This window comes from Felis catus, chromosome F2 (assembly GCF_018350175.1).
Source record: "Felis catus isolate Fca126 chromosome F2, F.catus_Fca126_mat1.0, whole genome shotgun sequence".
Classification (NCBI taxonomy): domain Eukaryota; kingdom Metazoa; phylum Chordata; class Mammalia; order Carnivora; family Felidae; genus Felis; species Felis catus.
In genome coordinates, this window is record NC_058385.1 from 39,060,568 (window position 1) to 39,087,500 (window position 26,933).

General features: G+C 41.9%; 1 protein-coding gene across 8 annotated transcripts in view; it reads right to left on the reverse strand.

Moving 5' to 3' along the window:
• The window catches only part of RUNX1T1 (RUNX1 partner transcriptional co-repressor 1), a 143,335-nt gene that overhangs the window by 24,963 nt on the left and 91,439 nt on the right, over positions 1-26,933 (reverse strand). For 7 of the 8 annotated variants that reach the window (XM_023248593.2, XM_023248595.2, XM_023248597.2 and 4 more), the window contains 4 exons: positions 25,332-25,513; positions 13,084-13,334; positions 7,960-8,045; positions 7,196-7,397 (listed from right to left, as the gene is read on the reverse strand). In XM_023248593.2, the coding sequence (XP_023104361.1) occupies positions 7,196-7,397; positions 7,960-8,045; positions 13,084-13,334; positions 25,332-25,513 (721 nt within the window). The remainder of the gene's footprint in view (positions 1-7,195; positions 7,398-7,959; positions 8,046-13,083; positions 13,335-25,331; positions 25,514-26,933) is intronic. The other variant, XM_023248600.2, reaches the window with a different exon arrangement.

Consider the following 26,933-nt stretch of genomic DNA (forward strand, 5'->3'; position numbering starts at 1 on the left):
CCACCATATCTATAAAGTGGGGACACTAATACAACATCTAGGTGCACTGCTATGGAGACTGAACGAGGTACTTCCTATTGCATGCTGGGAACCACGCATCCCAAACTCTCATTAGACGTTACATGCTATTACCTTTGTTATTATTATCGCTATTATTATTATTTCGTAGGCTGCCCAGTAAGAATGGATACTTATTTCCTCATCAAGAATTAAGGTGGAAAAAAAAGCACCTTAAAATTTCTTTTTTCTCCTAGCACTTAAATCCATATAACATGAAACTTAAAAAAGAAAACAAACAAACAACTCTGAAGAGATTTGGATTAAGCAATATACAACAGTGATTTTTTATTCCGAGCATGTCACTTGGGGATAGAAGTTATTTACATAGTTAGTAATTCACTGTCTTATTCCTTGTTGGAAAGTTCTCAACTTTCTTACATGATACTCTTATAAATTTTATTTAAAACTCATGAATGTTGATAGCCCCCAAATTTACTCAAAGATAATGTCCAAGGCTTAATTATGTGTCACCTTCCTAGGGGCTGTACAATAGAGATTGCGAAGGTCCATACACTTTCCATACTGGAAAGTTGTGCAGTATTTCACCTTGTCTGTATCTCCCTAAAATTCACAGTGACATATAAACTTATACTCCACCTCACCTTGACACCTGATAGAAACACCACAGCCAACCAAGCAAAAATCCTTTTAATCCCACTCTACGTCCTTAAATAATTTCTTTTCAAAATAAGGGAAGAATCTAAAGCAGGTAAATTATTTTTATAAAATAGACAAAGATTTACATATATATATATACACACACACACACACATATATACATACATATATGTGTGTGTGTGTGTGTATATATATATATATATATACACACACACACATATATACATACATACTTTACAATACCCTCTCCAGTTTTAAGTTACTGTGTCCTAGCTAAGCATCAGGTCTACCAACCAAATGAATGATCAATACGTGTATTCCTCAGATTCTATTTTTGATACACTGATGAATACCACTGTCACTACAGAAACCAAATGACTAATAAACGTACTATCTTCTGTTGAAGTAGCAGCAATAACAGTATCTATATAGGCAATATTGAGTTTAAAAAACAAAAATAAATCCAGGGGTACCTGGGTGGCTCAGTCAGTTAAGCATCTGACTCTTGATTTCAGCCCAGGTCATGATCCCATTTGTGAGATCAAGCCCTGCGTCGAGCTCCATGCTGATGACAGTATGGAGCCTGCTTGGGATTCTCTCTCTCCCTCTCTCTCTGCCCCTCCCCCCACTCACACATCTTGTCTTGTTGTCTCTCGCTCTCTCTCTCAAAATAAACATTTTAAAAAACCCAAAACAAACAAACAAAACATCCTGAAGTTGCTCAACATGACAAGAGACAACTTATCTCCCAAGGCTTCCTTAGGATAGAATATTGACTGCTCTAGACAAACCTATGCAAAATACCTTATGTTTTTAAGGCCCAGATTTTAAAGAACCTAATTTTTAAGCCATTAAATATTAACCACCTATAAAATACCAGTTGCTATAAAATGGATAGCTGTTGTAAAACGTAGTCACAGAAACAAAGGTAAGAGATGGCTTAAAATGTGAAATGTATACATACGTAACTACTTTAAAACTGCAAAATTGTAGAAAAGCCCTACATCAGTATGGCTCGCTCTGGGAAGCAAATTGCTTGGGGGTGAGAGGAGAAGAGGAGGGGCCTCCGGAGGACAACACATCTATGCAAAGAGGAGACTGCGTCAAGGCGCGGGAGTTGTTACCAGAAACGTGGAAGAACAGAAAAAGCAATCTACAATGTATGAGATGGAAGATGCGCTACACTTACGAAAGAATGGAGACCATTGGATACTAGAAACATCAAGGGCCGCCATCAATATATATGAAGGGATGAGCTGATAGCCTTTGGAGAACCAATGGGACCTCATTTGACCCAGGACAGCAAGGCTCAAAACTTGGCAGCACCTAGGTATGGCCTTCATCCTGTAGTGGGCAGAATGAGGCTGAGATCATGATAATATCGATCACAAAAACCGTCAAAGGAAAGGACAGGTGAGGTGAGTTCATCTTTATAAATCCTACTTATTATTAAGGATAATAAATTCCAAAGCTTCAATATTGTGTCCCAGAAGCCCAAACCAAACCTAGAAGCCAGAACTACACTAGGATTTCTGTTTTTAACAATAAAAATACCCAGCGCTTGAGGAGGTAATCATCTTTCCTTATTTTTAAAAGATGGGAATATTTAACTAATACTCCCATCTTTTTTAACCCAACACACTTAAATACAGTAGGCGCTTTCCTTAGGAGCTGAGCTGAATGGTCTTGAAATGAATTTCATGGTGTGGTTTAAAGGAATCAATATAAGTGTATAAAACACTAAACTTTTATATGCAGATATACTCTGAATAACGTGTTGTGGTTTTTATAATCTGATGGTAAGAAAAGATGTATTTCTTTGGTTGGGAGAAAACTATTTTTCTATAGCCTTGTATTATGAAGTAGGGCCTCAAAGGTACAACGTATTTACTGAGTCTAGAACAGAATTCCCCTTTTCTAGTTTTTCTGCTTGTTAAATAAAGCAGCTACCTAAAAACTGGAGATATTTCCAGAATGAAAAAATACCTAAGAATCTACTCTAATTTTATAATCTTGCATACGAAGCAAAAACACTATCCCACCACTATCCTTTAAAGTACTTTTTGAGGGGCGCCTGGGTGACTTGGTCGGTTAAGCGTCCGACTTCAGCTCGGGTCATGATCTCACGGTCCGTGAGAGCCCCGTGTCGGGCTCTGTGCTGACCGCTCAGAGCCTGGAGCCTGTTTCAGATTCTGTGTCTCCCTCTCTCTCTGCCCCTCCCTGTTCATGCTCTGTCTCTCTCTGTCTCAAAAATAAATAAACGTTAAAAAAAATTAAAAAAAATTAAAAAAAAATAAAGTACTTTTTGAGATTACATGCTAGACATAATAGCAACAGCTATTCCTCTACTACAGGTCGAGCACTGTATGATTTATACCTATTAACTCATCTAATACAGAAACATCCCCATTTTATAGATGAGGAAAGTGAGGCACAGAGAGTTACTTGCCAAAGGTGATGAAACTAGGAAGGAGTGGAGTAGAAGCTCGCATCCAAACAATCTGTGTATTTAACCTTCACGCTAGATTTCCTGGGGTTTTCGACAGTAATGAGAAATTCAATAATTCGATTATATGACAATTATAAAGCTTTCTGACCAGTGGAATTTTAAAATACCAATTTCCCTACCAATCTACTTGAGACAAGGGTGGTATCAATTTGCCAAACTTGGAATTTCTGAGCGTTTTATGAATGAATAACTTGACTCTACATTCCATTTAAAAGAAACAAAAACCTCTTTCTGACATTTCCCTTTCTGGCAAGAGTTCAACCCTCACCAAAACATACATGCAGGTATTTTCAAAATTCCATACACTGTCATCACAACATTCACACATTCACAACACACGCGCACACACGCGCGCGCACACACACACACACACACACACACAGGGAAAAATGTATTCCTGTTTCAAAGATATATGTTTCAGGCTCCAACATTAGTCCATCATTAGATACTTCTCTTAACTCTAATGGTATAAAAGACTTCTTGAGAAACACAGAAGGAAGGCACACAAATACAAGATGAGCTGTAGAAAGATTCTAGAACAGTCCACAGGCAGTAAAAAGAAAGTAATTTAAAGTAAATAAAATGTCAGGAGCCAAGACAGTGATACAAGTAGCACATTGAGAGAAAAGGGCCATGGAGACAAAGGTGGAGAAAAAGAGCAGTAGAGGGATCCGGATAAACAGAGGGAGCACGGGAAGTGCTAACAGGCAGCTACCTACCTGCACGTACAAAAGCAATTCTATTTCAGTGATTGTATCCGTCAATTCTGATGGCATTAACTCGCTCTTCAGTGAAATTCACAACGTAACAAAACTTCAGTGTACAAAGAACAAGTCATACTTTGAAAACAGAGACAACTGGGTTAAGAATTAGCTTTCTAACTTGAGTACTTGAATATTTGGAGTTTTTCCTGGAAAGTGAAGAGTTAACAAAAATAACACAAATCTCATCTCTAGGGGAAAAAAAAACCCAATTATTTTGAAGAGTCCTTCAAGATATCAACCTGATTTTGACTTAAAGAGTAGAAATAACATCACAGGTTCAGTATGTACTCAATTTTTAAATTTGTTCAAGAGGCTATTCAAAATGGCCTTTATTTAATATCTGGGGAAAATTCCCGAAATTTAATTGGTAATAGATTAATCATGCTCTCTTACTAATCCCTCACACTGACTTAACACTATGGCTGTATTTTGAAAGTGAGCACGGGAGTCAGTAAATATAACACAGCGGTCATGGAGATTATGTTCTCTGTCCAGTCCCCTCCAAATGCAGTTTAAAAATGTTCAGAACGTTTGTGTGTGACTAAACACTGCCAGTGTTTCCAAGCTAGGGAGGTAACCAAGGAAATATTTGGAACTAAAGATAATCTCCTATATTATCATTCCGAAGTTCTGCAGGTCTCATTTGACCTTGGAAGCAGCTGCAGAACTGAAAGAATCAGTCTAAAAGAAACATGTGTACCGTTACTGTAGGATATGGAAATCTACGAGTACGTGAAGATATAGACATATCCTTAGCTCTTATCTATACACACACATACGCCACTCCACACTTTCCAGAAGCAGAAAATAGACTCATCAACCAGTAATCTCCGATCCTCTGTTTACACATCTATACATTCAACTCTAAAACCTAGGAGAGAACCTTAGGAAGCGCCTAATGTGAATGCCTGTGGTCCATGTTTACAAACCACCGGCTGTCTTAGAGCCACAGCCCAGCCCCACGAAACAAAACTGAAAGAGTTCAAGGCTAAGAAAGGACGCACAACGAAATAACATGCGGGATGCTTAAACTTGCACATCGTGTGGCTCTTGACAAGTTAACCTCTAAAGTTGTGATGGTTTCTTGAAAGGCAATCTAGGGTTCTGTGTCCCTAAGGGGCATGACTGTTTGTTAAAAGAAAACAGTCAGAGTCCAAACAAAGAAAGCAAATGCTTGTAGCCTTTGAATAATACCATCCACAAAAGCTTAATGTCAAAGCAACCTCGTATTACCAAAACTATGAGTTCATGAAGCATCACAGGAAATAATTTAATTTATGTACTCCTAAGAAGTTTTGAAACCAACTTTATTCTTTTAATTAGCAGGGAAACTAAACCCAGCTTCCTGGAGAATACACAATTGCATCACCCAAATGTGGATGCAATAGTGGTGACAATCGAATGCATTCTAGATTCTGCGTGCTGAAGATAACACACGTAGGCATTAAGTCCTATCAGTTTCTGAACTTTTTCTTTTACAGTAGGTAGCAGATAATACTCGTCTTGTCAGTTCAGGGAACCAACCTGACGTGGCATCTGATACCAGGCCCCCAGCTACGGCCCCGCCTATCTTTCTAATAGACTAAAAGTTCCTCAAGGGAAGGAAAGAAGAATTTCCTTTATCTCACTGCCTAGCACAATGCCTGGCACACAATAAACATTCGAGAAGTACTGACTCAACGAATCTGTTCAAGAAAGCAGGTTAAACTGAACACTTCTACTCCTAAACTTGTATTTACTTTAAGGTTCTCAATTTTTGCCTATACTGGATGTTTACAAATATCTTCCTTATTTGTCCCGAAAACGCCTATCACGATTAGCCATTTTTTTATTCGTAATAAGAAAAAGAAAACGAGGATGTTTACCCAGCTCGGCTCTAAATAGTTTTATGTGGACCATCGTTGGTTCAAATTAAAGTGAAACCTATTTTCATTGCTTGCCTTAACAAAACCTAATACATGCACATTTGTCTTTAAAACACACTTTAGAATAATGCCCAGAGGGTAAAGTAAGTGACTTGGAGTCTTTCTTACTCTAACACTTATTACGGTAATGGGCATTCAGCATTCAGCGACCAGTAGCAATCCACAAGCCTAAGCACAAAGGAAACGTTACTGCCTAAGGAATAATTTTAATGAAAAAAGATACTATGATCCACAGCCACTACATACAAGTTTTTAATTTTTGAGAATCAGCCAGGGGCAATAAATGAGGCCAAAGTCATGAGCCTGATCAGCACGTGTATGTCATTAGTTTCGTTTGTGGCACGAACTGGACTGTGCCCTAACCTGAGTTAGCTGACAGGTATGTAGCTAAGCAAGGAGGAAAACGAAATGACAGAACACGGATCAACACACATCCATCACCACTAAGTTTACTCAGATGGAACACACGTGTCGTGGCCAGCAGTGTAAACGGTGACATCTTGTTATTAATTGTAAGGCAAAAGTTCACAGGCCACTCAAAAGTTCTCCTGGGCTCAGGATTTTTCCATATATCTGTGACGGTATTCTATTTATAACCCCAACAATACTCACATATTAATATAAAATACGACCACATATTGAGTATCCAACTTCTAAAGCACGGCTATAGAAATGTATAGAACTAGAATTCATGAAGAATTTATGTGAGCTTAAGTCAAGGTCAAGTCACTGGACAACAGTGCCACCTTCGTTACTAATTTGCAAGTGGCAGTGGGGAAACTAGAGAACTAATAGGTGTCTCTTCCTGGTTAAGTGTTTTATTAAAATAAAAGACAGAGCTAGAAAACAAGGTTATCTCAGAGGCTGTGTCTTGAATGAAAACTCAGACACCATACGTCTCAAATACCGTGTGCAGCGGCAGAATTCAGGGCCCCGGAGGGCTTACTAGAAGCTACAGAGGCTTGGGGCCCGCTCCTTGAGATTTTGTTCTTGCAGACTGGAGACAGGGTCCAAAGAGCTGTGCTAGGAAGAGGCACACGTGTGAGTGATGCGGATGACATTCTGGTCTGGCTTTGAAGCTCTGCCCTAAGCCCAACGGGACCCTGGGAAAGGAGGTTAAGTTTTGTGACCCGCTCTGTAGAAGCCAATGTGCGCCCGGCTTCCTAACGGAGAGATGAGGCCTATCTGGGGACGTCAAGTGTTTATCGTTCTAGAATGCCCCGCACATCCTTTATTTTCGAAAAGACAGATTAAATATGCAACCAGCATTAAGACGGTAAGCAGTGTCTGTTCAGTAGGTCCATCCAAAGAAAAGGTACCTAATGCGACTGGGTCTGGGTTGACAGGACTCTGCTGCCTTGAGTGGCTGCTGCTGCCACCGCCACCCTTTTTCAAGTCCTCGGCGTCACTGTAGCGCCGGATCCAGTAATTCAGCTCCTCCCGGTCTGCTTCCTGACATCGCCTTAGTACAGTGAGAGATCGTCGTGTTTTCTCCACCATGTCCATTATGCAGTTTAACAGCTGTGTGAGAAACGGGGCACAGGGGAAGAACACAGCAATCACCACAACGCAAAAGACTCTGGTGGGCAGCGAAACAAACTCTTTTAGGACGATGAAGGATGTGATTTTATTCCTGAAGGCTTCAGTCTAGTATCTTCAAAGGTCAGATTTGAAACGGAGACCCAACAGATGAGTAAACTCAATGGGAATGAGAGTGAAACGTGGGAGGCGTGAACATGACTCACGACAGAGATTTCAGCTGAAGGCACACGGCCAACTTCCAAATACTAATCCCATTACTGTATAAACTAAATGACCCGTTTGCGATAAAACAGGAACCCACTGATCTGGCCTTGAGGACTCCTTTCCACGACCTCACATCTCTCTTACGTTAGCGGCTTTGTTATCAACGTAGAAATCAAATCCCAGATTTGATTTCAAATGTTCCCACTCATTAGGTTTCTCAAGGATAGCACAAAACACAATACCCTCAAAGCATCTCCAACATTTCTATTTTATCATAGAACCCCACTCCAGTTCTTTTCAAGACATATTTTAACCTAAATGATTACCGACATCTTACATGGTCAAGATGTTTCCATTCCTCTGCCCATTCTCTGTCTGTTAGTCTGTGATCAATCATTTCTTCTTGACGTGTGCCATGCAACCCTATGAATGTACAGAAGAAGGCTGAATCACCCTAAAGCATTCCGGACATAATCCATATGCACACAGGCACTTAGCAAAGACTAAACTAAATGATGTGAAAATACATTCGATTCTGGATGGAGACACAAGTCATACTCAGATTCACAATTACCGAATGGGCTCTTCATTGAGTGATAAAATGCTAAAACTAAAAGGAATTTTAGAGGTCATCTGGTCAGAACGCTTTCCTTTACATATGAAGAGATGCAGAGTAAAGTGACACCGTGCGCTGAGTCCATTATCCATAGAATGTTCCCAAAGTGAAAAATATAAATATATCCTCTTAACAAATGCAAGAAACCACAAGCGGACATTAAGTGGTTTCAAAGTGTAGCTTTCTAGCATTAAAAATAAAGACAGCACAAATCACTTTACGTGGACAGGGTTATGCTTTCTTAAAACAAGCATGGTAAAATTTCTCCGCATTTCAGCATGGGGAAAGGAACACAAACCTGTTGCGTAGACCTCCATGATGAAATTGGGCTGGCACAAGGTGAAAGCAACGTATACTCACTCAATTTACCAAAACATTAACGAAAAGAAATAAATTGGACATCCTTTATGAAAAAATTCAACACACCAGACCTAAGTTTGGACAAATGTCTCGCATCCAAGCCAAGAAGCTGAAAATCCCAATTTGTAATCTCTAGCGGTAAGTATTAATGCTCTTTGACATCAGAGTTAAGGTACAACCCAAACACGTAACCTGGAAATGTGCACCAAGTGAGTACCGACGGCAGTGAACGTGAGCAATCAGGTAGGAGGCTCATCAAAACGGAAAATAAATGTGTCTCACTGAGAGAACAGGGTGGAAGGCTGTGATCAGAGACCCTCGGAAACATGTTGCTCCTCCTACAAATCCATCATGGATGAAACAGCTTATTGTCCACTACAAAGGAAAGGCATTGGACTATGGCAATGTTTTCCATTTTTAATGATTCAAACTCCTTTTGGGTTAGCACTTCGCACACTGTTACTCTGAACAGCAGATTAAGTGTAGTGTGGTTTGGTCCTCTGGGCATCCAGGCTCCTTCTCAAGAGGACATTGTGTAGGAGTTAAAGGACAGGAAGAGTTAGGAGATGTTAGACTTCATTTTCTGTGAAATCAGAGTGGTTAGAAGTCCCCTCTTTTACCTGATTTAGAGAAATAAAGAGGATGAGTCACATGACTCTTTTTCAGCCAACCATGAAGTGCGATTTAATTTATAGCTAATAGAAGTGAACAAATGCAGGATAGTGCTTTCTCCAATTAAATAAAGATCTAAATATAAAACACTTCACACCATCCTTGTCTAATTAGAGCATGTTCGGAGATTCATTTTTAAAGTTAAAATTGTCAATGCCACCTATTGGTAAAAAAGTAACATTGCAAATATGTGTTAATTTGCGTAATAGAAAAGACACTGGGGGAAATAATATTTAGTTATTACTCTGTTTGTTGTGACTATTTCAAGTTGAAATGTTTGCAAATATGTAATTTTTGTTGACTTATTTGTTGCTTGTGTTTTAGGGGGGAAAAAAAACACTACCGTTGAATGAGTCATCACAGAAAACAACCAGAGAGTGATGAAGATATAAATATGGCATCGACTTTCACAATGGAAGCATGTTACTATTTGCTTTTAAGGACCAAGAACTCCAGAGGTCTCAAAAGTTTCAAAAATTCAAGGGTGCTCGGGTGGCTCAGTTGCTTTAATGGCTAACTTAGGCTCACGTCATGATCTCATGGTTCATGAGTTCAAGCCCTGCACTGGACTCATTGCTGTCAGTGAAGAGCCCACTTTGGATCCTCTGTCCCCTTCTCTCTCTCTCTCTCTCTCTCTCTCTCTCTCTCTCTCTCTCTCTGCCCCTCCCCCACTTGTGCTTGCTTGCTCTCTCTCTCTCTCTCAAAAAAATAAACATTTAAAATTTTTTTTTCAAAAATTCAGCAGATCTAAACCAGTGAGGATACAAGCTCTAACACCTGGAATAATATTAATGAGCAACAAGATGTCCGTGGCTAATGAGATTCCAACATTTGTAGAATACTGCTAAGCTTCATCTCATTAAAAAAAAAAAATGTACAGGGGTGCCTGGGTGGCTCAGTCGGTTGGGTGTCCGACTTCAGCTCAGGTCACGATCTCACGGTTTTTGAGTTCGAGCTCCGTGTCAGGCTCTGTGCTGATTGCTCGGAGCCTGGAGCCTGGAGCCTGAAGCCTGGAGCCTGCTTCAGATTCTGTGTCTCCCTCTCTCTCTGTTCCTCCCCTGCTTGCACTGTCTCTTTCTCAAAAATAAATAAAGGTTAAAAAAAAATTAACAACAACAACAACAAAAACGTACATTAGAAACATGTTGGACCCCAAGTACTTGGTGAGAAAATGTATCATTTGCTGCTTCTGAACTCTGAAGGTCATTTGTCAGGTAGAATCAAATCTTTAAAAAGGAAAAACTAAGACAACTCAAAATTTTACATTTATTAATTTCTCTATTTCAGATACTTAAATATTCATTACCACACTTTTTATTTCTATTCATAATACCAGAGGGATATACTATGGGAAAATAGCTCATAATCATTAAAGAGCACATGTTCATTTGTGGGCAATTTGACAATAATGTTGAATTCTAACTGGTTCGTATAGTTCAGAAGATTTTAGCTAACTAGACTAAAACTCAAAGTTTACTTATAAACTAATGTTGCGTATAAAGGTATTTTATTAATTAAAAGATTCTAGTGAGTGTATGTCTCTACATAACAGGCATTTATAAGTCATACCAGACCAAGTATACTTTTATGACAATTTTTATATTCTCAAAATGGCAGCCTAATGTAACACCACAATTTGTTACTCGTACATCAAGATTTTATTTTACATTAACACACACTAAACTCTGCCAGACTTTAGGGATGGTTAAGTAGTTGCACATATTTATAGAGATTAGCACTATTAGTTTCATAAGCTAATATAATTAAAAGGTAAGGAACGTGGTCTGAAGAAAAATCACATAAAACCAGTGGGTACAGATAGAATTCATAAAGGAATATTTTACATTACTCGATGAAAACGTAATCATTGCACATAAGCATAATTACTTCCGTGCTGATTACTTTATAGTGCACTGGAACTAATACTTTATATAATAGCATTTGCTGCCGCCTAAAAAAGAGGCCATTTCTTAACACCTACAAGAGTGGGTATCTTGAACCGTCTCACAATGAACTGGCGACTCCACTTCTATTTAAAAATGACCAATTATGGCTTGGGGGCAGGAAGCCCTAAGTAAATGACAGGGCCTTTGCTTAGAAGGCGGTTGTTACCACATTTGATTTGGGGGTCAAAATGTTGATCCAGATTGAGAAATAACATAACCATTTTTGAGAGCTCTTCAGAAATGGTACCTGAGAGAACACTAGACAGATTGGCTGTTACGGAAGCACAAATTGTATGCTTAGCCATTTGCCTGACACGCCATGTAAATGTAGAAATGACCGTTGTGGGGCAACAGAACTACTGGTTTACTATCTCACAACCGGGGCCTCAACTGCCCCTCTTGTCACCCTGACCCCCCACCCCCCCGCTTTCTGCTTTCTGAACATTTGGAGGGTTAAGTTTTGTAGAAAGCCAAAAGACCCCGAGGTGGCAGCCCTACCCACTAGCAGCCTAGTGAGAAACCGAACATAAACTGTTGCTCATCACGCCATCTCTGTCAGTGGCTAAAAACTCTGCCTCTGCTATTGGAGCAGCAGACAACTGGCTGGCTGTGTTTCCCTAAGTTCCGCACCCTCAGCTCTGTGTTCTGGTTTCCCACTTAGACGTCACCCCTTGCTGTTTTCTCTATCCTGTCCACCGGGTCTACCACGTCAGGAAAGTTCATCAACAATCAGCTGACTGAAGAAGTCCTGCTGGCATGTGGTGACATGGCTGACACAGGAGATGGAAAAGGGAGAAATGATCGACTGTTGCTCTCAGTTTACAAGTAGCTCAATTCGTCAAAACGAGAATTACAAGAGCCCAGGAACAGGGCTCTGACGCCGTGTGTCAAATCTTACCTTGTTCATCTTCCCTCTTATTTGTCATGGCGGACACTTGCTCTTTAGAAGGCAATGTCTCCTAAACGCTTCGCTTCAGTAGTTTTATGTAAAGAAGGAATGAACCCAGGCGGATGGAACACATATTTACCCAAACTCATTCTTTCTCTGGTACTTTGATCTATGACACAAAACTGTCAATACTAAATTCAATCACTGTCACTTTCAGGTGAAAAGAGTACCACATCATTCCTCAAAGAACACCTGTTGATTTAAGCCAGAGACATCATGCCATGTCATATTTTTCAAATGCAGAATATCACACAGACTGGGAAAAGCAAACTGAACTCTGAGACTATCTGAAATAAAAGTACAATGAAAGGAAAAAAAAAAACATTTTAACATTAAAAAAAAATATCTATGGCAGACAGGCTGCATATGAAATCTCTAATATTAAACTAAAGATTCACTTTGCATTTGTTGAGGACTTAATCGAAAAAAAAAATTTTTTTAATGTTTATTTTTGAGAGAGAGAAAGAGAGACAGAGCATGAGCGGGGGAGGGGCAGAGAGAGAGAAGGAGACACAGAATCTGAAGCAGGCTCCGGGCTCTGAGCTGTCAGCACAGCGCCCGACGCGGGGCTCGAACCCACAGACTGCGAGATCGTGACCTGAGCCGAAGTCGACACTTAACTGACTGAGCCACCCAGGCGCCCCTATTATTAATGTAGATGCCCCCTTCCAAAAAAAAAAAAAAAAAAAAAAAATTAGCCTGCTGCCATGAAGACTGTAAGTAACTGAGAGAGAAAGCACAGCTGTTAAAGAACATATTAATACCAGCCAAGCGTTCTGATAAAGGAGACAATAAAAAGAAAGGAAGGAGAATTTTTACCCCTATCACAGATTTCAAGCCTCAAGTTCAGTTGAGAAGTAATGAGTGAGTCTTTACGCCTCCAATCCCGTAAGAAGTGAACAGATCCTTCAGTCTTACCCATAGGTCTGTTTCTGTCCCTGAGGTCCCTGTGGCTGGGGTGTCGATAGGAGTCCCTGTAGTGGTGGGCAATGGCCATATCATCCAAACGGTAATGCTGAGGTGGAGGTGGGGTGGGGTGAGGCAGGCCATTGGGCTGGTAGGACAAGCCGTTATTTGGACTGTACCGCTGGCCTGGGCTAATAGTGCATGGTCGCTTGCTTGGATGTTCTGAGTGCAAAGGCTCTCTGTCAAAGCCATTTTCTTTGGTTCTGAAGGGGGAAGAAAAGAGTTGCGTCATGTTACTCAAAAGCCAGCATAGTTCAGATACTCACATTTGAACTTATAATATAAACAGAATGCTTCTTTATTGGCCAGAAACTTTCTAAAACTCAGCTTCCCAGAAGACCTATGGGAATTCACTGAAACCCATACTGAGGCCTAAAGAATCACAAGACTGCACACATGAGAAAATGAGTCCACTCCTCAAGTTAGCAAATATCTTTTCAGTTGAAACTCAGCTGGCTGGGTCACAAGTAAGAGGAATCCCAACCTCCCTCTATGGTTAACACTTTCATTCAAAAATGAGTACCTGATTTCAAACAAATTACCCTAAAACTGAACTATCTTCGATGAAGATTCATCATGGTAGTGTGGCATCACTCTCTTGATGAATTCTTAAGGGGAGTCTGTTCCATTTATCCAACTTGGCATCTGACTTTCATGTCAGAACATCTAAGAGCTGTGTTACCCAATACAATAGCTACATGCAGCTGTCTAAATTTCACTGGAAGCTAACTGAAATTAAGCTTAAAATTCAGTCCTTCATTAGCAGTAGCCACATTTAGGGTACTCAATCACCACCTCTGGCAACGGTATCGGACTGCACAGATACAGAACATTTCCATCATCCCAGAAAGTTCTACTGCAAAGGGCTGACCCAACTGAACGAATACAGCAAAGCCATGCCATGTCTGGGAGTCTGACATTGCCTTTGTCACCAAGATCTTTCATCAGCAGTCATAAACAGCCACCTGGAAGTAAGCCCCCCTTAAAGCAGAGGAAGCTCACCCAGAGAGCTTATGTGACCTGTCATCAGGTCTCAGGGCAAGATGGGCACACCCTGACTGTACTTCGTGATGTGATATGCAGAGCTTTGAACTTGGCTTTCAGAAGGAATACAGTCTACCAATGAGCCCTGATAACTAATCACTGCTCCTCGAGTCTCAAACAGAAATAGGGCTAAAGAAATACTTGGGGGCTGTATATCTCTCTATTCTTAGAGACCCACTCAGTATATCCAGTAAGATAAGAATGATCCACATCCAACACTGACAGAAATCACGGCTCCCAAATTAATTGTTTCCTTGGTGCTTGGCTCTCCCCACAAGACCAGTACTCTGTCCTTAGGCCAGTGATAACACCTATTTTCCCAGGGAAATTTCCCCACGAGAATTCTACCAAGTCACAGTAACTGTAGATTTCCACATGCCTTTTGGTTTTAGGTGGGTGACAATAGCATAGAGACCTTTTAAGACACTTTTCCTGGTTTCCTACTGTCCAGGATACTCTGTCTGATGATACCAGAGGGATCTGCATGGAAACTAACTCAACAACAGAGATGCAGAGATTAGAGCAGTAAGATTCTATCATGAACCATCCCGTATGTCCCTTTAGGGTAGAGCCTTGGTGACAGTTTATACACACCGGTTGAGGAGGATGGAGGAGTTAGAGACAGAAGGCCCAAGCACACAGAGAACTGAAACTCTGCAGGGTTCAATGTGAAATGAATATATGCCCACTGCATGCCAAAGAAAGATGCACCGTTCTAGAGACAGGAGCCTGGGCAACGTTGGAAATGATAGCAGGGCATGGTCCTCGCGAGAGTGGCAGCCAGAAGTCTTAATGCCGCCCCATCAGAGCATGTGTCTGAAACACACTGACTCCATACATACCGATCATCGATAACAGACTAAAATGCCCAATGTATCTCAGACATTAGCTAAATGCACTGCTTTAAAATAATTTTCAAAAGGGAAAGGGAACATTCTAGCTATCAATTTATCTTCTCAGAATATATTTATGTCATTCGAATCTGTATTTTCATATCCTCTACATTTCTGAATAACACACTTCAACATTCAATGTGCATGACCAGCATTTGGAAAATACTGAAGACTATGAGTAGCTACGAACATAATGCTAACACAGCACCTACCTTACCGGCAGGGTGGTGTAGTGGAAAGAGCACTGGACTGGGAATCAAGAGACCTGAGATCTAGTCCTGGCTCTTCCACGACTAGCTGTGTGACCTTGGGCAAGCCACTTAACCTCTCTGGACCTCAGTTTGCTCATCTGTAAAATGAAAGGGTTGGACTAGATCAGTGGTTTTCAAACTGTGCCACCTGAGGTGCTTTTAAGGGATTCTGCAGGTAATGAAGAACTTTTCCCCCAAACAATCAAGATTTCAAGGGCCAGAGGAAACCCCTTATTCTTATCTGTTTTACCAGTTGGGGTTCCACCTAAGGTTCCATTTTAAAGGAAAAAGTCTGCTGCTAATATCAAGTTTGAAAACCACTGGACTAGATGATTTCTGAGGTCCTTGCTAGCTTGAAAACCCTGCAATTCAATTATTCTGTTTACATCTACGTGTCACTTATGCCATCAGGGTCATGATCAAAACACACAGGGCTAATGGTCCTCTGGCCCGACGGTGTCAAAGTCAACCACATTAGCCGACAGAGAACTTCTCTGTTCTTTGCTTTGGACAATTTATAAATATTTGTAGCTGATTTTTGGCACAAAAATAAAAACTATCCTCTAAATACCTTGTAGCAGCCCCTGTCGAATTTCTAAATACACAAATATCTCTGACTCAGCTGTCAAACCACACAACTTACTGGTTTTGTCTCTCCTGGTTCAATGATAACAGCAACACACAACACTGGAAGAATTCTTATAATTTTCCAAGTGGTTGGATATGTTATGTACTTGAACCCTCAGATCAGCTGTCTGATCAGTGCTGTTACTTCAATGACCTATTATTATGAAAAACGAAGCTTCCCCCCCCCCCTAAACATTAGTTTCTACATTAGTAGAATAGATGCATTAGTATCTAAGAAGCAGGGCTAGGTCCTGAGTCTATCCTATCATTTCTATCAGGTCCCTGCTGTCCTATCCTGGGTCCCAGGACTCTGCTAGCCTATTGAAACAATAAAGCTCATCACCTCACAAAGTCAGCTATATTTTACCAGCAAAGCATTAAAACATTCACGGCTCATAGAAACAAAGCTATGAAGAAGTCTCCTTGGTGCTTCCACAAATCACCATGTCCAGTTACAAGGGCAACCCTATTCAAAGGATGTATGTCCAGAAAGGTGACTAAAACATCTGAAGCGCTATTTGCCGTCTTCTTAGAAATGCCTACAACTGTCTCCACCTCATTTGCTTGAGCAAATTCCAAATTAGCCCTTTATATGTTGCCCTTTCAAAGCGTATCGGGCTGAACTGACAAACTGCCCCATCGCTTTTCATTGTCTCATCCCAGCATACTCTTGAAATAACTCAGATTCGAGTGGGAAGTCCGTCACGTCTCAGAGATTTCCAGGAGGCATTTTTCTTGTTTGTTTGTTTTTTAAATCAGCCTGAGAATATTCCATCTCCCCAGCAGAAATTCTCCTGAACATAACCCAACTACTTTCACATTTAGATCCCAATCATTCCTCTCTCAAGAGTCTGATGACCCTAAGAATAGAGGGCCATTCAGGACTCAGCTGTGTGACCTTGGGAAAGTTAACATTCTGGCTTCAGTTTCCTGTCCAATAAAATGGGACCAAAGACAAACAATATGTGTTAAAACACACACACACACCCCAAAACTTAAGAGGTGACCTAATTTACATTTTACCGCATCTCAGGCTGTGTTTTCCCCCCAGCTCCTCAGTAATAAAGGCTGTGAACCATTTTAGAAAAAACAACACATTTTTCAAACATTTTCCTCTACATAAAGTATTTCAAAACTTATGATTGACTAGTGTGCGCTGATAATCCCTATTTATATAGAACAGTGTAACATTCAAGGAAATGAGGGAAACGGAAAAAGTTACTATAAAATCATGACAGACAGAATGAGAGGACCAATCTCCTACATGACTCGAACAGGCATTTCTTTTTTCCTCAAAAAAAAAAAAATGTGGTGGAAAATATCCCTATGAAGATTGCTGTTCTAGAGAGATGCAAATCTGGACAGCATAATAGGCGACAGAATGGCAAGGAAAACAACTTATAAATTCTGGGGCGCCTGGGTGGCGCAGTCGGTTAAGCGTCTGACTTCAGCCAGGTCACGATCTCGCGGTCCGTGAGTTCGAGCCCCGCGTCGGGCTCTGGGCTGATGGCTCAGAGCCTGGAGCCTGTTTCGGATTCTGTGTCTCCCTCTCTCTCTGCCCCTCCCCCATTCATGCTCTGTCTCTCTCTGTCCCAAAAATAAATAAACGTTGAAAAATAAAAAAATAAAAAATAAATAAATTCTAACCTCAGTGCTATTGCAAATCAATATCTGCGCTGGGTCGTCACTTTGAGTTACCGCAGGTATTTCAAACAGGACGTGTCCAAACTGACCTCATCCTTCTCTGGTACTTCCTGTGCTGGTCAATTTTGCCACCTTCTACCTAGTCGCCCAAGCAGACACTTGGAAGTCATGCTACAACTTTCCTCTCCTAATCAAGTGCGGCCAAGGGCTTGACTGCCTGGCACAGACCCCCCTGCCCTACCCCAGGACACCTCATCTCGGGCTGCTCCCACCACTGTCTCCCTCAACCAGCATCTCAGCCAGAGCCAGGGCTAAGATGACAGCAGACTGTCAACAATCAAAACATACGCATGTATTTTTCTATTTCAGAAGTGCACACTTACATCTCAGGAGGTAAACGGTTGTATGATCAAGAAGCCCAAAGACATTAATAACTTAAATACATTTTCCTTCCCTTTCCGAACACGTGTGATTTGTTAAGGTTCCCAGAGACTAACCGGACGCTGAACCAAAGTGGAGGGATATCATTCTTGACATCCTATTTTCAGAACACAAATCAGCCAAAGGTCTCTTCAGGAATTGTTAGGAACTAGGTGAGTTTAGGTAAAAATTTTACAGAACACCTTTCCACTGGTGTTGAGTAATGTACCTGACATGGAATATATTAACAAATTACCCTGCCTCCTTAAAAGGAAAATCAAAGCTAATTCTTCATGACACCCCAGGGTGGTTTCAACGTTCTTGCCATCTCCCTGGAGGAAGATGGGGAAGCACAGAGAGCTGGATGACACAGGACCATCACCGCTGGGCCATATGGCAAGGAGCGCCTTCGTCTCTCCACGGCTAAAGCAGCACCCAGGAGACACCTTCCTGAGCAGTATGCTAATACTTTCAGGAGTGAGTAAGATGCAGGTGGGCGTTTGCCACTCCAGACAGACACCCACCACGCCTGGATCTTCAAAGATTACAATCTGCGGGTTCGCAGAGCCATCTGAGTCTTGCCTCCCGTGTCTCCTAAAGCTTGCCACCTGCTCAGCAGCTGGGGTCCTTGCTGCTGGCTGTCCCCATGCCTTTCCTAATTTCTGGCCACTGCAAGGTACTCACGGTCTCCTGCTCCTGACCTCTCTCTGCGACTGTGCTTTCTTACGCTCTCATCTAGACATTCCAACCGGAGCCCTCCAGTTTTTTTCCCGTCAGTGAACCAGTCATGGCATTTTGTCCCTGGGCTACTCATGGCGATTTTCATGGTTGTGGCTGTTTCAGATAGGTGTCTTTTAAAACAGGAGAAAGCAAGAAAGTAGGAAGGCAAGCAAGCAAGCTTCTTGAGGGAGAGCCCATTTGGTATACTCCTGGAAATGACGGCATTCAGCTTGACTTTCTTTGTTCCAGTGGTGCTGGCATTGTTGTTGTTACGCGTGTTGTGCGTGTGGCGCTTTCCTTTGTTTTGGTTCAGACATCTAGTGTGTGTAATGCGCTGTCCTAAGCTTCAGTGGGAATACAAAGATGACCAAAACACAACTCACGATCCCCCCAATACCCTCCTCATAGGATTACCTCTCAGTACTAGACTTGTCTGGAAGCGTGCTGGCAAGAAATAAACACAATTTCGTCAGAGACATAAGGCTCCTATACGTCCATGCAGGACCTGAATTTGGCAGGTAGCATAAAAATAGTACAAGAGGGGACTGGGCTGTTAGGAATAAAGATCACTCCACGATGACACTCGAAAGAGCGGAGGCTACGGAGAGGGCTTCAGATTTTGGCACCGCTGATTGCTGGAACTTAGAAAGCTTAACCCCTATGAGCTTCTGTGTTTTCATCCACAAAGTGAGAATGGCGGTCTCAGAGCTACTAAGAGGGCTATCTGAAAAACTCCGCGTGCGGAGCCCAGCACGCATTTGGGATTCAATAACTTAACCAAGTCACTTTGTGTTCAAGGTGGGGCATTCAGTGGCTGGTGGTAGAAGAAACGTAGCTATAAGAGCATGGGAGTTTGAGTCAGAGGAGGAAGGATCAGAATCCCATCAGTGCCTCTTACAAGCCATGTGACCTCAGGCCCATTCTCCAGCCTGCCTGTACACCGGAGGACTGTCAGAGTAAGTGCCCTACGGTAGTCCCCCCCTCTCTGCGGTTTCCCAGCTCCCATGGTCAACCGCAGTCCTGGAGCAGATGACCCTCCTTCTAACGAATCATCTGAAGGCCTGGTATCATAGCCTGATGCGACATCGCGATGCCCACGTCATCCATGTCACTTCATCTCATCACGTGGGCATTCTTTCATCCCACCTCATCACAGGCAGGGTGAGTAAGATATTCTGAGACCACCTTCACACAAACTTTTATTACAGCGTGTTGTTACAACTGTTCTATATTATTCACGTGGCTGCTGATCTCTTACTGTGCCTAATCTGTAAATCCAACTTTATCGCAGGTATGTCCGTAGAGGAAAAAACACAGTATACAGAGTGGTTTTAGGCATCCGCTGCGGGGGGCTGCTTAGAACGTATGCCCCCAGATGGCGGGGGCCTACTATATATTAATATGTCGGTTATTTAGCGTGAGGACTGGCACATCTTGAGTGCTCAGGAAAATAGTAACCATTTTTTTAAGTTTATTTTTGAGACAGAGATACAGAGAGATAAGGAGAGAGATTGAGCTTGTGAGCAGCGGAGGGGCAGAGGGAGAGGGAGAGAGAGAATCCCAAGGAGGCTCCAGTGCTCTCAGTGCAGAGCCTGACGTGAGGCTACACACCACGAACCATGAGATCATGACCTAAGCCAAAACCAAGAGTCGGACGCTTAACCACCTAAGCCACCCAGACACTCCAAACGGTAGCCATTTTTAGTAGTTATGATTGGGAAGCCTTCATTCAAATAGTAGATACTGACTTAGCCTATAAAGTATGGATAGAATGATGACATACAAGAACCAAGGAAAAGGGCAGAAATCACCAGAACACAGACTCAAGCATGAGGAGTATTCAGCAGGGCTAGACCCTAGGAGAGCAGCAAGAAGCAAGGCTGGCAAGTTCATGCCGAGGTTGGTGTGGAGAGACCAAAACATCCCCTACAACCATGCAAGTCTTCTTATCACGTAAATGCAACTTAATCCTATTTCAGTAGAAACCTTCACAATTGATCTGACTATATAAAAAAAAGTCACCTCTAGAAGAATGACTACTCACTTCACGCAACTCAAGACTGCATAAAAGATGTGACACGAAACAAGAATGCATGAATGTAACATAAATTCCCTACATTTTGTCATAGACAACTGAATGCAAAAGACGATACGAACTTAATTCTTACTTGCATCATCAGTTAATCCTACCACTCCCTGTAAAGTGTATCTACCTTTTCTTTCTAGAAAGACAGAAACATCGAAACCTCACTTATTCTGCAGAAATGGAAAAATGGGCCTCGTAGGTTCAGCCGGCATGTGCTGTGATGACCCATCTTAACATTCAACCAACACGGTTTCAAAACGACTGCCTTCTGACCCTCCAACCTTCAGTATTTTTTAACTTACTCATTAAGTCAGGAAACCTGGCTGACTGCGGATCCTGTCCCTGAAAAGATTTATAAACCCCCAGATTATACTATCACATTTACCCACTTGGGCAGTTACACGGCAGAAATGAGTAAAGGGGGAAAGTGGGGGGGGGGGCACCCAATTTCTTGTTGAGCTTATTTAGACTGCATATTAAAACATAATTTGTGGAACCGCAAGATTTCAGGTATGTAAATATGCTGGGTTTGCCACTAAGAAGCTTTATGACTTTAGGCAAGTTCTTTGGGCCTTCGTTTCCTCGAGCCTAAAGAGAAAGGGTTGGCCTGGTAGATCCCAAAGATCCCTCCCCGCTGACAAGCTGCAGAATTCTAAAGGTCAAACAAGTCTTTGTAGAAAATAATATTTAATTATTGAGGGAGGAGAAAATATATAATAGTGCAACTACGTGACCTACATAATAAAGTCTCGATGTGTTAAGGTGAGAACGATTTAAAGCATAGTTAAATTAAAATGATGGCCTAGAAGAAGAGGATTAATATTTAACACTGATCATTTGAAATAGTAAGGGGTGGAGGTGGAACTCGTGTTACCCATACAAACCCAAAGATCATTCAGCTGGATTTCTTAAGCAAGAAAGATTCTCGGAGTCAGAAGATCAGCATGAACAGGTGTGAACACAGTATTAAAAAGACACATTATGACCCAAAGCTGCAATATCAAAGCTGTGAGAAAAGAAAGGTAGCAATGATAATTAACGGAACACAGGGTTTTTTTTTTCACCCTAAAGTTTTTTAACCATTTTGCAGTCTCAAAGGAATGCAGCCTTGTCTAATTGTTCTTTCCCTCCTCAGCCCATATGAAAGTGTGAGTGGCTTCATGACTCTCATGGTGAGAAATTTTAAAGAGTTCCCTTCTAGTCTTATCTTTGAAAGTGGTCACTTTGGGGGCACCTGGGTGGCTCGGTCGGTTAAGTGTCCAACTTCAGCTCAGGTCACGATCTCATGGTCCGTGAGTTCGAGCCCTGTGTCGGGCTCTGTGCTGACAGCTCAGAGCCTGGAGCCTGTTTCAGATTCTGTGTCTCCCTCTCTCTATGCCCCTCCCCTGTTCATGCTCTCTCTCTGTCTCAAAATAAATAAACGTTTAAAAAAAAAAAAAAAAGAAAAGAAAGTGGTCACTTTGTGTAACCAGTGCAAGGAAGGTCCCCATCCCCTTCGTCATCTTCTTCCTTCACAGAGTGACAAAATAAAGGTCTACCGTAACAAATCAACTTTCAAATGTCAACGAAGAGTAGAAATCAGAATTTTCCATTTACTTTCCTCAGCATTTTAAATAATGGCATGATTTTAAAATGAAAATTGTCTTTTTCTAAGTCAGGTTGTACACTATTCTACCACAAACCTACCAACTCAGTATAGTTGTTCAGAAAATTCACCCTGGAGGTATTTTATAAAGGAAGTTGCCTAGATTTCAGGTTTGGTTTTGTTTTTTTTGACAGAAAAAAAAATTTCATAGATTCCCCCAGAGTGTTCATTTCTCTGTAAATAACAATAATGTTTAAGAGAAGAAGAAGAAAAAAAAATAACCAGTGGCAATCACATTTAAGGATGAGAAGAAAGTTACATTTGCCAAAACCCATCCCTGAAATTCACGATGACTGTTCAGTGGATTAAATCTGCAATCGTCACAGAATTTGAGCCCCTAAAGTTGTAAACAAAATATAGAGCGCTCTTTTGTTCGTGACATGTCATGAACAAATTACCAAAATGTGTTTTCTCCTCAGGTGTCAGTTTTTCCCTCTTTTAGTGACTGATGGTTCCCAGTGTTATTACAGAAACAGATTGATCTTTTTAATGAGCCAGTTTAATAGACTCCAAAATCTCACCGTGGCTGCTCATCCATGTCAGACCATATGCACCAACAAAACATTCAGTAAAACAAAAAAAGCTCTGCTGTCAGCTCCATACTCTATAAAATTTCATATAGTAGATCTGGATATACAGATAAATAACTGGAGAAGAGGAAAATGCATATGCAAACAAGATGCAGAAAATATATGCAAAAAAATACTGTAGAGACCCATATTTTCTTGGCTCTGATCACATTCCCACAAGATACAAATGTATTTACACAACATGTTCTCATTACCCATCCTCCTAAGTCTAAGGAAAGCCACTTGCCATCCTTCCATTAAAACACACACTTCGGGGTCCCACTTGCAAAAGAATGTTCCAGCCCAAGAGCAACTGTGTGAATTCTGACGCCAGCAACTCTCGATGAATAACCGAAGGGAGAATAAGCCTGGAGGCTCTTTTAAGAAAGTTCTACTTGATCGAATGCAAACATGCATGCACATAACAGCTACAGATCACCAAAACAAAAATGCTGATAATCTGTGGAACTTAAAGGAAGTTTCCATATCAGTGTTAGCACACTGCTCAAGGCTCACCTCAGCGTCGTCTGAGCAAAGTCTGCAGGCACAACACCTTCAAATAGAAAACACTGGAAAGAAAACCAGTGGGGCAAGGGCTGGGAATATAGAGAAGGAAATGAAACTGTTTTGTCTGCTAGTCAGCAATTGGGGTTTCTAGAACAGGTGGTGTCCACTTCCAATTTTGCCCTATAGGATTATCTTTACCTTTATGGCAGCCATCTCAACCTTTCCCTGGTATCCGAGCGTCCACTCAAATGTTTTCTTCCCAAGTGTCCATCTACTCTCTCCCTAATTCTTTGATATGATCCTAGAAAAATGGAGCCTGAACATCTCCATACCTGCACATAGCACTGATTTCCTGCAGGGTAAATGGGTTAGAATCAGAGTAAGGTACCTGTGAATCATCTGTTCTCGGGCTGCCTCTTGGTTTTCAGTATCATGTGGACACCACTCAGACACGTGGATTAAGCGGCTTCCTTTAAAAGCTAAGGTACCAAATGCTGCAGTACGACTGAGGAAATACGGCTTGCAAAGACGAGAAAGCAGCACTGCAGGCAGGTCATGTTTGGAGGTGGGTCTACGGCATGTCAGAAGTAAACTAACGTTTAACCTTTTGCTTTAGGATTTTAAACCACTAAAGGGTCCTACGTCAAGAGGAGAAAAATTGCAGAGACTGTAGCATAAAAACTGCTTAACAGAGGATTATGTCATAACTGTATGTAAACTGGCCGGCTTTTAATAACATCCTGATTTGCAAAGCAGCTAATACATTTAAGGGTAGCTAAGTCGGTCACAGATAGATGTCTCTGAGTAGCTCCAAGGATCATAAGCTCCTATGAATCTGGAACATAATTGTGCCAGAACGTTAACCCCCTCAAAGGCTGTCACGTTCATGCCTGATGAAATGCAGAAAGAGAGAACGGGTAAGTAGAGAAAGGAGACAAATCACGTGACAAATGCATTTCTGAATACAGTTTCCTTTGGATACAGTTCCATATTTTTACAAATACTATGCAGGATGCTGCTAATAAGGCTTCATACTCCTCTATTAGAAAATATTTATATAGGAGAATGAGGTCCTCAAGAAAATTATTTTAACAGGCACATGAGGAATTTCACAGAAACGCCTTATTCAACAACCACTTTGTAGGGCTGAATGGAGAACGGGCTTTGTTTTACAGTTCTTAGAATTCTCAGGTGCGAGAGCAGAGTGTCTGATGGAATGAATATTGGCTGATAAACTATTCAGCAAAAAATGCCATCTATTAATCCTATTAACTTAACGCCTATCTTCACTCAGTTCATCTAGCTTCCCAGAAGTTTTCTCGTAACTCAAATAAACCCCAAATGAAAAAGCTATTGCATTGTGTTTATTGAGCGACGCCTAAAGGCCAGCCTTCAAAACCACTGTGTTCTGAGAAAACCTGGAATGGCAAATTTCCTAACACTGAAGGGCAAAATATGTGGTCGGGTGGAATTATCTAATAAATAAGAATCTCAGTCTGGACTGTATGTCTAAGGACCATCAGTGGCACCTAGGATATCTGAATATTATTCATCTTCACCTTTTCCTTTAACGAAGATAAACCTGCACCAAAGACTGACTGACACGGGCCAGAGATTCATCATCGCTCTGTAACATCCCCCCACCCCGGGCCAGCGCAAGCTCAGAGACGGCCACCCTAGCGCGGTGCTGTGTTGCAAGGGGACAGCAGTTCAGACGTGACGCGAAACACGGTGTTCGTTCCACAGATGGGAGGAAAAGGCCACGGTGAGTCCAGGGTCCTCCCCCCCCCTCACCTGTCTGGAGTTCGCCTCTTCCCGTTTTCGTTCACATCGAGAAGCAGCTCTGAGGAGTCAACAGGTGAGGTGGTGCTGGCATCCAGAAGCAGCTGTTCATGCTGGGCGAGGTACTGGGCAGGGTTCTGTTTGGCCAGCCTTGCGCAGTGGAGGAGCTCGCGCTGCAGCAGGGGCAAGTTGGCCTGTGGGAGCACGACAGGAATGAGAAGGCGGGCCGGGAGGCTCCTTCCAACCAGTGGACCTGGTCCGCTTTTTCCAACACTGGCGTGCACGTGACCCAGCGCAGCACCTGAGCCTGGGTCGCCCCAGACGTGCGGCGCCTGACGTCTGTGAGCCCACCTCACCGATCCCGCCTCGGTGTCCCGGACAACCTTGGAAGTGGCACCTGTTTGCTTTTAGAGTCCCTTTGTACTCCAACACAACGGGATTATAAACTCCATAGGATATCAGCTTCCGGCCCCACCCGTGAGCAACTTCTATCTCCACAGGGAAGAGGGAAGGGACGTGAAATACAAATATGGTTCAATTAACCTCGAGGTGAGCTCCCTAACGCATCCAAACTATCTAGTGACCTACCTAGGTAAAACAGGTGAACCCCGTGAAATACCTCTGGCCAGCTACTAACTCCAAACGAAAAAATACAGAGATGAACATAAAGGTTGCTTTTAATACTCATCAGATTTATGCGACATTTAAGTAATGGCCTGAGTTCGGTCAGATATCCCAGTTGGAATTTATGCAGAAAGCAGCAAATACTACTAGTCTACAACGGAAATCTGTTTTCTTTGCACCGATCAGCCTTATTCTGGGGAATGTACATTTTCTAGCATCAGAAGAAATCCTATGTGGGGCACCTGGGTGGCTCAGTCGGTTAAGCGTCCGACTTCGGCTCAGGTCATGATCTCGCGGTCTGTGAGTTCGAGCCCCGCGTCGGGCTCTGTGCTGACAGCTCAGAGCCTGGAGCCTGTTTCCGGATTCTGTGTCTCCCTCTCTCTCTGCCCCTCCCCCACTCATGCTCTGTCTCTCTCTGTCAAAAATAAATAAAACATTAAAAATATATATATATTAAAGTGGCTAATTCTAAAAAAAAAAAGAAGAAGAAATCCTATGTACCCATCGCTCTCACTGCACACCAAGCCTAGCACTTTGAAAAAGACTCTCAGAATATGCTTGTTGATAGATCATTCTGGCAAGCTCAAATGTAATAAAAAGGAAGGAGATAATTTCACACACAGTAAAGCATTAAAATGAAAATCTTGGAATTTTACTGAGAAGTCAACTTACTCTGACATTATAAATCTACGTTGTTGTTGTGTTTTCTCTTCTCTTTTATTTTTTACCTTCCGGGGGGAGGGGGACAGAGTGGATAGTTATGGGAGGGCTAACAGCACTCATCCCCAATAGCCCTTATCTCTCCAAATTCAAGGAAAGATCAGTAACATAAATCTCTTCATGACACAAGGATTTTATTTGTAGGAACCAGGTGCCATGTACCGTGATTAACCCATCGGGTGGAAAAGTGTTGCTGAATCCAGGAGGTCCCGGGTACCTCAATCTTTGGACACAAGAGCCTTAAAAAAAAAAAAAAAGAAAGCCCTATGG